The sequence below is a fragment of the Crocuta crocuta genome, unplaced genomic scaffold (assembly GCF_008692635.1).
Source record: "Crocuta crocuta isolate KB4526 unplaced genomic scaffold, BGI_CrCroc_1.0 scaffold811, whole genome shotgun sequence".
Taxonomy (NCBI): Eukaryota; Metazoa; Chordata; class Mammalia; order Carnivora; family Hyaenidae; genus Crocuta; species Crocuta crocuta.
In genome coordinates this window covers 1,018,236-1,035,304 of record NW_027530352.1, presented here as the reverse complement: position 1 = coordinate 1,035,304, position 17,069 = coordinate 1,018,236, and the positions used below count along the sequence as shown (strand labels likewise).

The 17,069-nt window shown below is 42.9% G+C and overlaps 1 protein-coding gene across 1 annotated transcript in view; it reads left to right on the top strand.

Moving 5' to 3' along the window:
- Positions 1 to 17,069, top strand: part of CARMIL1 (capping protein regulator and myosin 1 linker 1) — a 282,219-nt gene that overhangs the window by 205,976 nt on the left and 59,174 nt on the right. Inside the window, exons 24-26 of the mRNA XM_077765769.1 lie at positions 2,740 to 2,838; positions 9,947 to 10,075; positions 10,769 to 10,900. Of these exons, the coding sequence (XP_077621895.1) occupies positions 2,740 to 2,838; positions 9,947 to 10,075; positions 10,769 to 10,900 (360 nt within the window). The remainder of the gene's footprint in view (positions 1 to 2,739; positions 2,839 to 9,946; positions 10,076 to 10,768; positions 10,901 to 17,069) is intronic.

Sequence of the window (17,069 nt, the reverse complement as noted above, 5' to 3'; positions counted from 1 at the left end):
GAGGGAGGGAAACAGAATCCGAAGCAGGCTTCAGGCTCTGAGCTGTCAGCACAGAGCCTGATGTGACTCTTGAACCTAGGAACCGTGCAATCGTGACCTGAGCTGAAGTCGGGCGCTCAACTGACTGAGCCCCCCAGGTGCCCCTAAAAACTTTTTAAAAAGAAGCGTAATTAATATATTCAGTAAGGAGAGAAAGATGTAGTCATATACAATACTGAGAAACCAGAAAAAGGGGAAAATAAAAGAAACAGAACAAATACAAATACATCATAAGTAAATATGTTAATTATAAAATTTGTGTTGTAGGGGCACCTGGGTGGCTCAGTCGGTTGTGTATGCAACTGTGGTTTGGGTCATGATCTCTCAGTTTGTGAGTTCGAGCCTCACATCGGGCCCACCTCTCTGCCCCTCCCCCACTTGCACATGCACTTGCATCCTCTCTCTCAAAAATTACCACTAAAAAATTTAAAATTTGTGTTTTCTTAAATGAAAATGGGTATTTCTCATTTTTTTCCTGTACTACTTACTATGCTTCAATATATTCAAGTTTCCATTTTAACAGAACTCTGTCCCCTAGAAGAAATAAGCTCTTTAATTTTACTCTGCTAAAGAACAATATTGTGATCCTGGAACTCAATCTTTATAAGTTGGGGGATTTTTGGGGTTTTTTTTATACTGTACAATTGCCTCATTAGAGTACACGTCTAAGGCCTTTTGTGTCACTGCTGTTTTCAGCTATTTTCAGCAGTGAGACTGAGCTGTCAGTAGACTCCAGATGGCCTTCTAGGTCACCGCAGCCTAGGGGGCCTGGCAAACACAGTATGACACTTTAGACCCCACCTCCTCCCCCCTGGCCCCCAATTGATCTCAGTCATGCCCTCTGTCCTCAGCCTCTGGGAGGTGGGTTCTCTGTCCTTCTTCTGGAACGTCTCAGGGAAGGAGGGTTTGTCCTGCTCATCCAAGATGGCGAATACTTTCAGCAGTGACGTGTGTGTGGTTAATAGTAAAGTGACTGAAACAGTGTTACTCTTCCTTTTCCTTGTACTGGCTTTTAGGAATGAGCTTTGAATATATTTCTAAAAAAACATTCCATCCAAGCTTAGTCTGTGCAGCATCATTGGTGGCCCTTGGGAAGGCCCTGGAAACACGTGGGGCAGCCTTGGGTGCCTGGCTTATGCATGAGCTGGGCCTCCTACGTAAACAAGCTCTCACAACCAGCCCCCAGCCAGTGCTTAATGAGGCCAAATGTAAAAGAACGAATAACAAAGCAAAAGCACCCAAAGCTGGGTGGCAGCAGTGTGCCTGTCATACTTCAGGCAAGAATCTGGTTTTTTAGCAAAAACATTTGCCATCGACGGTAATGTCACCTTGGAAAGAGATGACTCTTCAGGAAGCAGCAAGCTAAAATTAATGTAATAAAATGTCTTGGCCTTAATGTGTAATAAAATGTCCTGGTCTTAATGTGCCACTTTAATGATGTTTCATTTCAGGAATCTTTTCGTTTTTATAATTCCTTCGTTTATGTGTAGTAAAAGGTACATTTTGTTCTGCTTATGGTTTCCAGAGATGAGAGTAATTATAATATGTATTTTAATTGTCCCTAATTGGTATTAAGTAGTAGTCATTTTAGCATATGGAAAATTAAAACAAAAGTGTAATAATACTGACAGCCTCACAGTTGTTAGAAGTTCTTAGCCAGGGAACTAGTGACAAATTAAAAGCCAAATGGTTAAGTGGTGTTATTAAAAACAAATGAAAACGACAACTGAAAAAAAACCCAGATGGTGCAATTACCCATCTCAAATCACTCTTTACAGACATCTTCAGAGGCGTCCATCAGTTTCAGTGGTTAAGCCTGCAGTTCTTGTTCAACATATGCCCATTGCATGCTGTTCTTAAACACTTCATTTCAATCTAGTTATCATTTGTATGTTTGAATTTTTAATAGGAGATTGTGTATAAAAATACAGATGGTCAAGCAGCTTCAAGTGTTATTTTCTGTGGAAATTCGTTTATTTATTTTCTCAACTTTTGCTAAAATCAGTCCCTTTTTTGAGATAATATGAAAATCCCATGGATTAACAAAACTAGTATATGTCTTTGAATTGTGACAGCCTGTATCCTTCAAACATGTGCCTGTTTTCTCCTTTTTTTTCCTTTAAAAGAGAGAATTTTCTCAGTGCTGGTAGATTCTGCCACATAAAGGCTGAGAGGTTCAGAGGGTACCATCCACATTTATTAATGTGTAATAAAATGTCCTGGTCTTAATGTGTCACTTTAATGATGTTTCATTTCAGGGATCTTTTCGTTTTTAAAATTCCTTCATTTATGTTTAGTAGAAAGATACATTTTGTTCTGCTTTATGGTTTCCAAAGATGATAGCAATTATAATATGTATTATATCCTTGGGGATATTTATTTAGCTTTGGAACTGTTGAGTGGGTAAAGCAAGGCGTCACTGGATGGGGCCTCCAACTGTGTGAGCGCTGAAACCCTTGCCGATCTTCGTCAGCTACTGAGGCGTGTGAAAACACTCCCATTACCTGCAAGTCACATTTTGAACTCAGACACCAAGAATGCATCACAGTGACAGCCAGTTTCCCATGTCTGGGGTTGTATGGGGTCAGGACACAGGTGGGATTGTGAATCCGTGCTTTGGTTTCAAGTTCAGCACCTGGCTGTGTCACTCTCTGCTGATTCCACATGTGTTCTTGAGAGGTCTGTGTGCTTGATTTTCAGATAGAAAACTATCTGCTCCGGAATCACGAGACCAGAAAATACCTTCAAGAGCAAGCCTACCGTCTGCAGCAGGGTATCGTCACCAGCACCACACAGCAGGTGAGAGGGCGCCGGTGTCTCCTACTCGCTCTCGAGGGACATTCCCAGCAGGGGACGTTGGGATTTCTGTCCTTTGAATCATCCCCAGTGGGACAGTAAGAACTGGTTTCTGAAAATGACAAGAAACTGAAGTAGAGTTTAGGGGCAGACATAGAGGGAGGAAAATGTAGGCTGATTCTTATGCTAAAAATGCACTTTAAAATTTTTTTTTAATGATTTATTTCTGAGAGAGAGAGAGAGAGAGACAGCATGAGCAGGGGAGGGTCAGAGAGAGAGGGAGTCACAGTCTCTGAAACAGGCTCCAGGCTCTGAGCTGGCAGTCAGCGCAGAGCCTGATGCGGGACTCGAACCCACAAACCGCGAGATCATGACCTAAGCCAAAGTCGGACGCTTAACCGACTAAGCCACCCAGGCGCCCCTGAAATTTTAGTTTTTGTTTCATGGAATCAGCCTCTTTTCTATCATTTAAAAATATTTTTAATTTTTTTTGTTTGTTTTTGGGAGCGAGGGAGACCGAACATGGATGGAGGAGGGCCAGAGAGAGAGGGAGACAGAATCCAAAGCAGGCTCCAGGCCCTGAGGTGTCACCACAGAGCTTGACGCGGGGCTTGAACCCACAGACTGTGAGATCATGACCTGAGCTGAAGTTGGATGCTTAACCAGCTGAGCCACCAGGCACCCCATCTGTTCTTCTTAGATCAAAAATGCAAATATAGCTAACTCTATTGGAGTTAAAATAAAATACTTAATTAGGAAAATATAAATGTAAGTCTACTACTTAACTTTAAAATGGGAGCCACCAGGAGAGTTTAAAAAGCAGCAGGTTTCCTAAAGTGTTTATCTGGGTGGGGGGTGGTGGTGAGAGGAGCTGACTGATAGGCAAAGTTGCTTGTTTGAGACCATTTTTTAATGGTTTACACTATTTTCTTATCTTAGTGCAAATGTCATTTTATTTATTTTTTTAATTTTTGTGTTTTTTTTTTTTTTACAAATAGTTTATTGTTAAGTTGTTTTCCATATTTAAAAAAATTTTTTTGTAAGTTTATTTTGAGAGAGACAGGGACAGTGCAAGCGGGGGAGGGGCAGAGAGAGGGAGAGGGAGAGGGAGACAGAGGCAGGGAATCCCAAGCAGGCTGCGGGCCGTCAGTGCAGAGCCCAGCTTGCTTGAACTCATGAAACTGAGACCTGAGCGGAAACCAACCAAGAGTTGGATGCTTAAGCAACTGAATCACCCAAGCACCCCTCCTTTTTTTTTTTTTTTAATTTTTTTGAAGTTCATTTATTTATTTTCAGAGAGCCAGAGACAACAAATGTCATTTTAATTTTTTGCCATTGCTTTGTCTTAGAAGAAAATTAAAGAAAAGGGTCCATAATAAAAGCATCATGTATAATAGTCCAAATAGGCAAAATTATAGGGAAGGCTGCCGAGGTCCGCTTAGAGGTCTGTGAGAGGGTGTTCACCGGGAGGGTCCTGTGTTCCCAGGGAGTGTGATTAGGTGAGTTTTATTCTCTTACACATCACAGTGTTCTTTGAAACCTTTACAGCAAACCTATATTCTTGGTGTAAGAAAAAGTAAAGTGATGCGTGTTGAGAAAAAGAAAAATACTAACTGTGAGTATCAGTGGAGTAACAGAGAGTTTTGAGAAAGGAAACAAGAATTTGCCTTTACCCAAGCCTTAAGGGACAAGCTTAGTGCTTTACGGCTTTCTGCTCATTCCTGGTGTTAGTGGCGAATATTAAAAGCAACAAGAGCACTAAGATCTCACGTTGAACCTTTGCCTTGGGTTCCTTTATGAGCTGCCGTAACGCAGGCTTTTCTTACTACAATATCCTTCCAACTTACCCTCATTCACAGGGGACTCTGCCCATCCAAACAAATTACTGCAGCAACCTTTAACGCTGATTCTTAAAAGTAAGTGTCGTCTTCTCAGCCTGGAGGAAATTGCACACAGGAGGCGTCACGCGGGTGTTAAATTCTGCGCGGGAGGCATCAGTCTGAATTATCTGAGTCCTTAAGTAGCAGGTATACTGCCGTCTTTTCTCCCCGGAGATTTCATAGGACATTATGATTAGCAGCTTTCAGACACGATAATCGTTTCGGTCACGTTAGGAGAGATTTATTTCCTTCTTACTGAAACTTCTTATCGAAGTTTCTCGAAATCTGAATACAGGAAGAATAGACGCCGTGTGACCAGTGTCCCTGCCAGCCGCATAGCCAGTCCTCCGTCCCGGGTGACCCCGAAGGGAGTAAAATGTTGTCATGAGAGCGTGGCATCTCATAACTGCCCCCGTCTGTCTTTGTTTAGGAAGGACCTCTGAAGACCCCTCACCCTACCTCTGCTTTCAGTCTCTCTTCTGCCTCATACACTCTCTTCATCAGGACTGGGCAGACCTTTTCTGTAAAAAACCACGTAGTAAATAGTTTCGGCTTCGCAGCCTGGAAGGTCTCCCCTGCCTCCGCTCCACTCTGCTGTGGGAGAGCGCGAGCCGCCACAGCCAATATGGCCGTGAATGTGGAGGCTCTCCCAATAAAACTTTATTTATAAGCACAGGCCCAGAATTGCCCGTAGTTTGCCAAAACTGGGCTCTTCTCCCTCTTCAAGTTTTCTGAGCATTTAAGAAAAGGGGGAGGGCAGTGTTATTACCTACAGCTATTTACCCAACACAGTCTCTTCCCGCCTCTCATGTCGTTTTTATACTTCCTTCTCTGACTCCTTTGTAACCCTGTCACTCTGTAACCTTGCCACATGTGTCCCCATCTGTATACTGACATGGCTCTCCCAGGGGACCCAGTCACCAAGTCCCCAAGCTTTTTCTCCCTCTTCATCTGTTAATGAAAGGAGGCAGGACAGTGTAGACAAGCCAGATTTAAGGACAGGCTCTGCTTTCCCTGTGGGTGTGAACTGGTGTTAGGTACTTAAACCCGTTTAAGCCTTGATTTCCTCATCTGTGAAATGGGGAGATGATTCTGAAGATGCCGGGAGGGTTCCTGAGATGTTCCCCCCAGGGACCGTTCGTGTGTGTTGCTGCCATTACTCTTACTGTCACAGTGATCGTCATCATCACTGTCAACTGCCTCATCTTTCCTAAGACTCGCTGCCTGGTTCGGTGACAGTGTGCTGTTTGGCATGTCTCTCTGCCACTCTAGGTTCTTATCTGTCTCCTTTCTACAAGACTCTTTACCCTTTCATCTTCCAAATGCAAGCCTTTGTCTAAGTTTTGTACTTAGTGCTCATTTCCTTTAGCTATTCCATCCACTGTTACCATTTTAATGCTCTCATCTGTGGAGGACTCCTGGGTCTATCCTTGTTTCTTTCCAGAAAGTTTTATCTTTTCAACCACTCATTTGGCATCTCTGAGATACAGGGTCACTAAGATGAAACTTGGCCCTTGGAACTCCTGACTGTATCATTTATCTTAGTGGCATCATCATTCACTGAGGAGAGAACCCCTGGGGTCACCTTGGCCGTTTCCCTTGACGAACCTGTCCAGCGGTCACTGTGGCCACCCGTGGACCTTCCGCGTGTCTGTCCACTTGTTTCCTTTCCAGTCCCACTGCCAGCCCCCTTACTCGGCTGTTTATGAGCTCACTGCTGCCTCTTCTCTTACAAGTACTGTGAGAACGGGTGTGCCCACCTGCCTCATCCCCTTCTGCGGTCTGCAGCCCATGTCCTTTGCACCAGGCAGGGAGGCTGAGTCACCAACAGTGTTCCAGGTGAGGATTCTTAGACCCTCACGGTTGCAGGAGGAGGAGGAGGAGACCGGTGCCCCTGCCTTGACCTCTGGGTGCGGCCTACTTAGCCTCTGCCTGCGTCTCACACTGCCTTGCCTGCCAGCTTTCGAGTCTCATCTCTCACAGTAAAGTGCCTCTGTTCCTAATCAGGAAACAGGTGTCTGGATGTGCCATTGCTTATGTTTAGTCTTTTGCTTGAACTTCCTTTCTGTTTTCTCAATCTGTGCAAGTCTTTCATGACTGAGTTGAAAAGCCACCTTCAGCTTCAACGAGATGTGATCCCTCCCTTGGCTAAAATCTTGTACAATTTTGCATCCTTCCCGAATCCACTGCATACGTATTTATGAGTCTGTGATGTGCAGGCACCACTGTGGGAGAGGGAGCTTCTAGGCGGTGAAGAGAATGTGGTGCCCTCATGGATATTGCGTTATGTAGCACTTTATAGCTTGTGGTACTGTTGATTGTGAATATTTCTTTCCACTTCCAGGCTTTAAAGTTGCTTGGTGGCAAAAGGCACATCACATTCGGGACTGAATCTCATTCTGTTTTAGGTGTGCAGTATCCTTCTCTTAAATTGAATAAAGAAATTAACATGGAAGGAGATAGAATTTTCTATAAATACGGTATTTGCTGGAACTGAGAACCATTGTAGCAAGTGGAGAGCAGTCAGAGATGGCATCTGTTACTAATAGTTCCAAGTCCTGAATGTGACATGGCTTCTACAGCCCAGTAGATCTGGAAAAGCCTAGGTCGTCCCCAGCAGGTGTGATATGAGTTCATGGTGTGATTTAGCTGTGAGACAATCCAGTGTGACTTGTCCTACGTTGAATTGTATTTTCTCCAGCAAGGAGGGTGCTGGCGCTGTTCAGCTTACCAATCCTCTCCTCCTGTGTTACAGCTTATCTCTTGAGGGAGTCTATTTCATGAGTGTCTGAGATGGAAGAGAGAATTCAGAGAAGCGGCTTGGGCTGGGGAGAGGGGTGGGGACTGTAGAACTGTCACCTAGTAGAATGGCAAGAGGAACCGGGAATGTGAACCCTGAAGACAGCCAGAGTAGGGAAGAAAAGGTAGCTGTGTTCAAGCATGTGCAGGACGGCCCCGTGGGAGAGAGCTTCTGATGCGTCCTCTGGCGTGTCCTCCAGGGGAAGACGTGGGGCCTGTAGGAAGGACATGGGAAGACAGATTGGGACTCAGCGGAGACTGTGTTCAAGAATGACAGAACCCATTTCCTCAGGAGTTGAGCTTCTCAATTGGTGGCGGTCCACAGCTTTTCCAGGCTGCTTGAGCAGAGAGGAACCCTGGGGTGGGGAAGGTCAGAGCCTGGGTGCCGCCACCCACCATGAGTCATTTGATGGTCCAGCCCAAGGGATGACAGTCTTTCAGCCTCTAGTCTCCATTCTTTTGCACATTTGTGTACCTTAGGAACATGCATTTGAACTGATAGTCACAATCCTTGATTTTAAATTCACCCTCCGTGGAATCACTCTGTCGTCTTCTGTAGGTTAACTTTTCTGGGCCTTGAGCTCTTTGGTTGTGGAGGATGTGGACGTGATCCGTGGGGCTGTTCTCAACCTTAGCAAGAATGTGCTCAGAAGCCTCTTTGAGACTTGTGAGGTTGTGTGCCTTATTTGAATTGAACTAAGTTTTTATGTTTCTTTTGGATGTAATTTTAAAAGTTCCACTTAAAGAACATGGTGTGGTGAGCTCACTGGAAACTTGTCTCCTCGGAGGCTGCCAAGTGGCATGCGTTTCAGGAGTGTCTTTGGTACCCTGGTTATTCAGGACAGCCAACTTAGTGCTTTGTCCACATGCCTCTCAAATCAGTCTTGGGTGGCCTGAGACATATATCAGTTCCTTTCTTAGTATGTGGTTTATTTGTCTTGTGAAATTGAGTATTCCTTCTTGGTAAGATATGAATTATAGATGACCTTCTTTGCCTCAGGAAGCACAGATCAATACAACAGTGAGAAGAGTTAGCATTTACGTCAATTAAGAAGAGTCTTAAAAACATACAGTTAGTTCTCTGCGGGAATTTTCTGTGAAAATGCAGAAAGTGAAGCTCTCACTGCCTACGACCTTAGCTATTAGCTAGAAGCATTATTCATGGAGCCTCCTTTCCTTGTGGGGAGCACCAGGGGCCCCGCTTCTGTAACCTCAGTACGTTTTATAGTAATAGGAGCTCTTCTTCGTGTACATTAATGTTGACATCAGTGGCCCTTTGTCAAGGGCATAGGCGCTTTGAGTAGTGTTATTTTACCGGGTTCTCCTCATAATACACTAGAGAGGAAGACAGGAGAGATGTTATGAACCTGACTTTCTAGAAGAGGAAGGCAGATGAGATGTAGTCAGACCTTAAGTCTTCTGAGCAGTGCAGTGAAATTTCTATTATCGCAGAATTTATGGAGGAAGGAGAGCTGACGTTGGCTTCTGATAGTTGTTATAGGATATAATTGAAAACAGAGCAAGCATGAATTTAAATAAACATAATGCTAGATTGTCACCTCTGCCAAATGGATTATCAGATGGGATGAGACTCTGGATATATAAGGTCTCTGGAAGAATTAACTATTTTTTAAGAACACGAAATAGCCTGTAGTTCTGATCAAAATACTGGAGGAACCGGAGGAACAAATACAGTAATCTTACCCTTCTGCAGTATTTTTTGTCTACAGTAGTGATCTATCACTTTCCTTTGGGGTTCATATTTAAGTCCATGGAGTAACTGAAAATAATTCAGATGCAATTAACCCTGGAGAGAGGCTTTAATGGAATAAAAACTAAATGTTATTAACTTTATCATTGCCTATGCTAATATAATAGACCCTCAACATGCTTTCTTGGGGGTGGCTTTTAATTTCTACGGAAAAGTACCTGATAGAATTGAATTAGTTTTAAAAATACTAATTCAGCCGTGTTACGATCCTATAATATTGAGACCAACTGGCTGTGGGCACCATTTTGTAGTCATTTCAGCCATCTCCAGATTGCACACTCTGGTTCTCTGTTTCCTCAGTACCTAGCACTATGTCTGACACAGAGGGTACCCAATAAAAATTAATGAAGGAGAGTTACTGTCTAGCTAAATGTCACCGAGTAGCTACGAAATTCCGAATCGTCAGGAAGTATGCACTTCTGTTCTATATGCTGCGTTTCCTAAGGCAGGGAGAGGGACTGAAGTCCCTGAGATGTTGTACTGGAGTTAATGTTGCCTAAGTCTTCTTATATGAAAAGATAAGTGAATAATTGGCTGTGAGCTACCTTCTCGAATGTTCTGCTTAGAAGACATTTTTGTCCTCATTCATTCTGTTTCCTCCCCTTGTAATGTCGGCTGTGCTGTCTCGGATGCTGGCTGCCCTTTTGACGGCATGTTTCAGATGATCGACAGAATATGTGTGAAAGTACAGGACCATCTCAACTCTTTACGAAACTGTGCAGGAGATGCTGTCCAGGAAGATTTAAAATCAGCAGAAAGGCTCATGCGCGATGCTAAGAATTCTAAAACGGTGAGTTGCACGTCAGGTTACGTGAGAATCTTACGTGATAAAAACATTTGTTTTAATCTCCATTTTAGAAACCAGTTCCATCTTTTTTTCATCTTTCTCCCCAGTTTCAGTTTTGAGGTTCTTAACAAGAGGCAAAGTGGACAGAGCTCATCATCACTTCCTTTGTGTGCCCAGGGTTAATCACTGGTAATCAACACACAGAATGAAAAGTAGAGTAGAATAAAAAGTGCATTCAAGCCCTGAATAACTAGGAGGTAGAGTTGTGATTTCAGTGAGCCACAACTCACTTTCAGCCATTCTGCTTCCAAGCTGATTGCATGAAACTCCCCTCTGTCACCTCTAAAGGAAGCTTCTTTCAGAGTAGAATTTGGTTCCAAAAGTGTGACTTCGCGGGGAAAGGACTGCGGGGGTCAGAAAGCCTGGGGCCTGGTCCCAGCTCTGCTCTCACACAGTTATTGGGTGTCCCGAGCAGGAGGGCCTTGAATGTTCGTGCCCCAGAGAAAGACGTCGAGGGGCACAGAGCTAATGTACTGTTACAGTTTCAAAGCTGGACCCCAGTTTCTAAATCTGTATAAAGAGCCTTTGGTCAAGAATAGCTCATCTCTAAAAATATTTCTTCACCCTTTTTACCAACTCCACAATGACTTTGGTGCCTATTTAATTATGGAGAAATGGTTTATATTTTTATTTCAGTTGTTACCAAACTTATACCACGTTGGTGGTACATCTTGGGCGGGGCCCAGTGGCTTGTTATCCGGTCCAATTCAAGAGACCCTGGAATCAATGGCTGGTGAAGTCACGAGAGTCGTAGACGAACAGCTAAAGGTTTGTGGTTTCTGTTATGTTGGAAAATGAAACTGTTATGACTTCACTATGTGTTTCATAATGTAGCTACTTACATTTTCTAGATGCGTGTGTGTGTGCGCGCATGCGCACGCGCGCACCAGCACACATACACATGTGGAAGAGATTGAATACTGTGCTTTTCTAGCCTCAGTTTTGGAATAACTTCTGCATAATAAGATCAAGTGAAACCTAGAAAATTCCATTTTATTCTTGGTGGTAAACCTCTAAATGTGGGGCGCCTGGGTGGCTTAGTCGGTTAAGCGTCCGACTTTCGCTTAGGTCATAATCTCACGGTTCGTGGGTTTGAGCCCCGCGTGGGGCTCTGTGCTGACTGCTAGCTCAGAGCCTGGAGCCTATTTCAGAGTCTGTATCTCCCTCTCTCTCTGCCCCTCCCCTGCGCATGCTGTCTCTCTCTCTCTTAGAAACAAATAAAAATATTTAAAAAATAATAATAATAAATAAATGTACTTTACCATCGCCATTGATAAGGGAACAATGGATTTCTACGGACGAGGCAGAAAGAGAAGAGTGCTTTAGGGAGAAATAACTTCTGTGACTGCCTTAGACTGAGAGGACGGGGAGGCAGGAGCTCCGTCTACGGTGCCCACATGTATTTCATTACATGGATGTACCGGTGTATTCAGAAACCCGTCCACCTGTCTGTCCTTTACCTTCACACAGAACGCTTCACTTCCGACACATCGGGTCACCAGATGTGTGGGAACTCGCCCCCACCAAGCAGTTCTCTGCGACACCAGCTCAGCATCCTACAGCCTAACTCACTCTGACTCTGCCTCCCCAGAGAAGCTTCAGACCCCACAGGCTCAGAGCTCAGTCTCACAAGACTGTTCTCACCCCTGATTCAGATGCCATCAGGAAGTGTAGGTTGTCCCTGTGCTTCTGACCCATCGGCTATAACTGAATCAGGTGTCCCCCACACCCTCCTCTGGTGGGGCTAATTTGCTAGAGCAACTCACAGAAGTCAAGGGAACAGGTTTATCAGTTTATTCAAGGATGCGATGAAGGGGACAGGTGAACACTCAAATGGAAGACACGCACAGGGCAGGGTCTGTGGGGAGCCACGGGGCCATCACGCCCTGTCACGGTGCACCCCCCTCCCCGCACCTCCACGCGTCCACCAGTCTGGATGCTCTCTGAACATGTACTTCCTGGAATTTTTTAAAAGTTTATTTATCTATTTTGAGAGACAGATGTAGTCTGAGCTGGGGAAGAGCAGAGAGAGAGAGGGAGAGAGAGAATCCCAAGCAGGCTCCGCACTTTGAGCGCAGAACCTAACGCGGGGCTGGAACTCATGAATTGTGAGATCATGACCTGAGCTGAAGTCCAGTGCTTAACCAACTGAGCCACCTGGGGACCTCGTCCTTCGGATTTTTTTAATAGGCAATATAAGTCAAGTAATTTTATCAACCATTTGTATTTCTTTTCTAAGTTGTTTATTTGTATCTACTGTCTAATTTTTCCCTCGAATGTATGCGCGAGAAGTCCTTATGTGCCAGGAGTTGGCTGGCATCTAAATCCATGTCAGACACGCCAACAGAACCTGCCGTGTCGGACAGACTCTGTCTCTGTCTCAACCGGTTGAACCCACAGGTTGTCTCACCCCCCCTTGCCCCATTTCCTTCTCTGCGCACTGCATGCTTGCCGTTGACTCTGGCCCCTCGTTCTCGGGAGGGAGTGGAAGGCAGAGTCTGAAGTAAAAGCCTTTTGAATTTTTAAAAGCCTGAAATAATGTAAATATATTTAGGACCAAAACTATTTTTCTGTAGAGAGACATTCCCCGCACTTTCTGATGTTGGCCTTTCTGACCCCGGGGTTCCCTCCCGAGGCTGCCTTACTGGCGTGTGTCAGAGAATGCTGTTCTCAGGTCCCCGCGGTCCCAGCTGCTCAGCGGCCCGTGTTTTATATTCCCCACTTGTTTGTTTCCTTCACTCTTCAGTCCCTTGGCAAGTTCCTTTCCCTGTGGGAATGTCTGGCGCGAATCGGAGCAAATCTTCAATCACGACTTCTTAATTTAAAGTTACTCATTAGTTTCGTTTTCACTGGGTACAGTAGACTGCCTTCAGTAGGCTGCACGCAGTTTACTTCCTCTCTGCTTCCTCGCGGTGTACTGACAAATGGACATCATTTATTCTTTTTAAAACAATTCCATTTGTCTATTTACACAGCCTTTCAGTGTCTTGATTTCCTTAAAATTATGCAGGAAAAATGTATCTTTACTAAAATCCATATTAACTTTTTTACTAATCTACAGTGGGCTTTGTTTCACTACTACGACTTTTTTCTAAAGTCCTTTCTCTGTTTCCCAAACTCTTTCAGATTAACATGTTACACTAGTAAAAACTAACGTGGATGGATGATTTTGTAGAAATAAGTTTTTCTTACAGTGAATTTTAAAACAATGGGACAAGTAAGGCTGGGGCTCTGACCTGAGCTTCCTACAAACTACCTGCTCTAAGCAGGTCAGCTGTGTCACCTGTGTCTAAACATTGTTCAGCACCTGGACAATGGTAGACATTTTGAATATTGGGTAACAATAAGTTCAAATAGCTCTCTGAGCCATCTTTCAAAAAAAATGTCCTTTCAGAAAAGCAAAAGAAATGGGCAGATGAACCCGCCTTCTTAGCAGATTTCCTGGAAGAGAAGAAAGCCATTAAGTTTGGGGAAACCCCTTCTTGGAAAAGAGGTGCTATTTTCTCTGGACTGGGCTCCTTTAGATATTTTAAAAACACAAGTCTCCTTCTGTTTTCCCTTTTTTGATCCTATCATTTATTCCCAGAGCAATAGTAGATGAGTCAGTGGGATTTGGATGTGGTAACATAAAAGGAACCTTCATTTTCCCCTTCTGGACTTAAATTTCAGAGTGCTTGTTTTGGCTTTGGAAATTCTTGATTCACTCCCAATGTAACCTGTGAAATACGTCACTAGTAAATTTAAGATTTACAAGGAAATGAGGCCTGAGGGGTGTCGATGGCATTTTCACAGGTATTAACGCAGTTTGGCTAAAAGGGTTCTCTGAGTTTTCTCGTTTCCCTATACTTATTTTCTAAAGCAGAAGAAAGATTTCAGGGCCCTTTTGTGTGGACGTTGTACTTGCTTGTAGTGAATTACAGCAAGTCGTTGGCTCACTGCAAGAATGTAGGAGGGTAGCCGCCATGTTAAGGATATTCACCCAATTTATTTTATAGGTACTATGCAGGATTTCAGAATAGTGTTAGATATTTTTACAGTTAAGAAATAGAGACCCTCATAACTATCATTGGGGAGATACATGCAAAGTGAAATCTGGTTATCACATTTCAAATACACGGCCTACTCACTGCAAATTGTCTGAAGGTAGTATAACGTAGACTGACAAAATGGAGACTGTAAGGAGTGAGGAAGTTTACCATTAGCCTAATTTAGATCTCCAGAAGGAAAGAGAGACCAATAAAAGGCAATGATCGAAGAGATGGTGGCTGAGACTTGCAAGCATTGTTCAAAGACTAGAATCTTTCCATTCAGGGAGTCCTGTGAAACCCATGTCAGACAAATAAAAGCAAATCTGTGTCTATAATCACGCAACAAAAAGTTAAAAACATTGCGAACAAAGGGAAGATACTGCAAGGAGCTAGAGAAAGGGCAGAGCCATCCTACTGGAAAAAGATCCATATTAAGGCTGACAAGATAGCTCTCAAATCAACAGTCAGTGGAAGCCAAAGATGATGAAAGAGTATCTTCATGCCTCCAAGAGAACATATAGAACATATAGTGTAAACCAAGAATTCTATATCCAACAAACCTAATTTTTAAGAACAAGGATGAAATGAAAGCATTTCCATCCAAACAAAAACTAAAATAGTTTACTGTTACTAGACCACACTAAAGAAACATCTAAAGAATATACTTTGGGGCAAAGGAGAAATTACCAAAGAGAGACGGTGTGAGATGCAAGAAAGAATAGTAAGCAGGGAAAATATGAAATGTGGGTAAAGACAAACATTGACCATAAACAACAGTGTTAATGCCTAGTCTGTGCTGTAAAATTATGAATAAATATAAATAAAATACTAGAACTGAGTATTTAATTCAACAGGGAATGAGGAAAAATAACATTCCTAGTTTTATTCTGGAAAAGATTTAAGACAGCAGCATTAGACCTGCATTCCTCAGTATATTATCTGTTAGCCACGTGTGGTCATTTAAACTTAATTTAACATTAAAATTTAAAAACTTACAATTCAGTTTCTCAGCTGCACTCACCATGTTTGAAGTGCTCAATAGCACTGTGTGACTCGTGGCTCCCTTATTGGACAGCACTGATCATCTCAGGAGGGTCCGTCGGTCAGTGCTGCTTCAGACAGGAAGTAAAATATCCATGTTACAATTTCTCATGTGACAGCTGAAGCAGAGACACTAAACCAGGGGTTTTACTGCCTGCCTAAAAGGTCATTAGGAAGTATTTGAGATTGCTTGGTGTTGTCACAGCCACTGGCTTGGGCAGGTGACAATGAAACTAACCACCTTGCAAGAAATGCAAGGTTCAGTTCATACCAGGGGAATACTCCCACCCAGATCTAGTGATACAATAGAAGAGGCATCACTGGAAATAAAATGGTCATTGGAAGATCCAATTTACCAGATATACATAATTTCAAATGTGTATGTGTTAATCCTAGGGCTTCATATATATAGGAATAAGTGGACACACTTATGAAGAGAAATCAACAAATTCATTCTGGTAGAAATCTTTGAATATGACAACCAGTAATTGATCAAGTAACTATAAAAAGTAATAATAGAGAATATTGGATGACATGACCAGATGGAAAGCTATCCCATGCTCATGGATTGGAAGATATATTACAAATTTGTAGTGATCAAAACAGTATGGTACTGACACAAAAATAGACACATAGATCCGTGGGACCGGATAGAGAGCTCAAAAGCAAACCCAAGCTCATATGGTCAATTAATCTACAACAGTTAAGGCAAGAATATACAGTAGGGAAGCAGTCTCTTCAACAAAAATGCTGAGAAAACTGGAGAGCTACATGCAGAAGAATGAAACTGGACCATTTTATTACACCATAAAAAATCAACTCAAAATGGATTAAAGACCTAAATGTGAGACCTGAAACCATAAAACTCTTACAAGGAAGCATAAGCAGTAATTTCTTTGATCAGCCAAAGAACCTTTTTCTAAATAGGTTTCCTCAGCCAAGGAAAACAAAAGCAGAATTAAATTCTGGGGCTTACGCCAAAATAAAAAGCTGTTGTACGGCAAAGAAGACAAGAAGTAAGTATTGGTGAGGATATGGAGAATGCAAGCTGGTGCGGTCACTGTGCAAAGCAGTAGGGAGGCTCCTCAAAAACTAAAAATAGAATTACTCTATGATCCAATAATTCCAATACTAAATATTTACCCAAAGAAAACAGAAACACAAATTCAAAAAGATATATCCACCTCTATGTTTATTGCAGCTTTATTTACAATAGCTAAGAGATGGAAGCAGCCCGTTGTCCAAAAGTAGATGAATGGGGACGGACGCACACTGGAATATTACTCGACAATAAAAAAGGAACGAGATCTTGCCATTTGCAGTCAGCACAGAGCCCACTTTGGATCCTTTGTCCCTCTGCCCCTCCACGCCTTGTGCGTGCTCTCTCTCTCTCTCTAAATCAACATTTTAAAAATCTTCAAAAAAGTGAATAAACATTAAAAGAAAGTCTAAAACAGTAAAATGTGTGTCATGTTTATGAGTAGAAGAGACAGGATCACATGATGTCAGTGTTCCCAAAACTCTTCTGTTATTGGATACAATTCAATGAAAATTCCAACAGATTTTTAACAGACCTTGACAAAGCTAATTCTGATTATATGGAAAAGCAGTGCTCAGAATAGCTCAGACGCTTACGAAGAGTAAGACGGTTGGTAGTCTTGCCTTACCATGTATCAGGCCATAGCATAATTAGGACAGTCAACAGAGGTCGACACACCAATGCAACAGAGAGAAGACTAGTAGAGAAAAGATGGGCTGTTCAGTACCTGCATTCGGTGAGTGCCTGGGCTTAGAATATTTTGTTTTTTGGAGATGTTCCAAGAGGTGTGCTAGGCCCTGGCAATAAAGAGTAGGATTTCATAGTCTCC